The sequence below is a fragment of the Trypanosoma grayi genome (genome assembly GCF_000691245.1).
Source record: "Trypanosoma grayi strain ANR4 Tgr_2423_V1, whole genome shotgun sequence".
NCBI classification, from domain to species: Eukaryota; Euglenozoa; class Kinetoplastea; order Trypanosomatida; family Trypanosomatidae; genus Trypanosoma; species Trypanosoma grayi.
The window spans coordinates 1-717 of NW_008828041.1; the positions used below are offsets into that span (position 1 = coordinate 1).

General features: G+C 51.2%; 1 protein-coding gene across 1 annotated transcript; it reads right to left on the minus strand.

Moving 5' to 3' along the window:
- DQ04_24231000 (hypothetical protein) lies at positions 1 to 604 on the minus strand (the record flags this gene model as incomplete). The annotated part of the gene is made up of 1 exon (XM_009318220.1): positions 1 to 604. A coding segment is annotated over one exon (604 nt), but the record flags the coding sequence as incomplete, so codon positions are not given.
- Between the last annotated feature and the right edge of the window lie 113 nt (positions 605 to 717).

Here is a 717-nt window from a genome sequence, read left to right on the forward strand (position 1 = left end):
CCTCACCGCCATCCTTGTTGTTACTCCGCAGTATGTCCATGAAGTAGGGCTTATGGTGATGGGTCCACGTGAAGTAGTTCTGCCGGTGCTGGTGAAATGACACAACCCTGTCATGCAGTACTGCGAAGTTTCGCCTTTGCCCTCTCCTGTCAGAGTGGTTGCTTTCTCCCGAGTAGTAAAGTGTGAGGTACGGTCGCCCGTTCCTGTGATGTCGCGGAATACGCCCAAAGTGGTTCACCACAATATCCGCCGTCCTACTCTTAGCCTTTACGTAATACGTGTGGACATGGCAGTTGAAGTCACCGCCGTCATGCTGACCCCCTGCGCCACACGAGAGAACACACCCTATAGGTGTCCGAACGGTGATTTCTGTTGAGTCACAGAGATACGAACCTCTTGCGGAAGTAGTCACAAGAACATCCGTATTACCGTCGAAGGGACTCATGATATTCCGCCGCTGTTTGGGTAGTTCTTCCTGTAATAACTCACGGGCGGTAGGCTCTGACGTCATTACCCGCACAGTATTGAGTGAAATACAAACAACAAGAAGCAACACAGTGCTCCACAAGAGGATAACGGCTACACGCCGCTGGAGTGTCCGCATTGTGTGTCTTTTTACTTTCCAGAGCAGACAAGGGAGGAAAGATACATCAGGTAACTAAAGAAGCCACTACGTGAGAATGGGTAACCAAGTGCCAAGCCACGGCAGCTACGGCA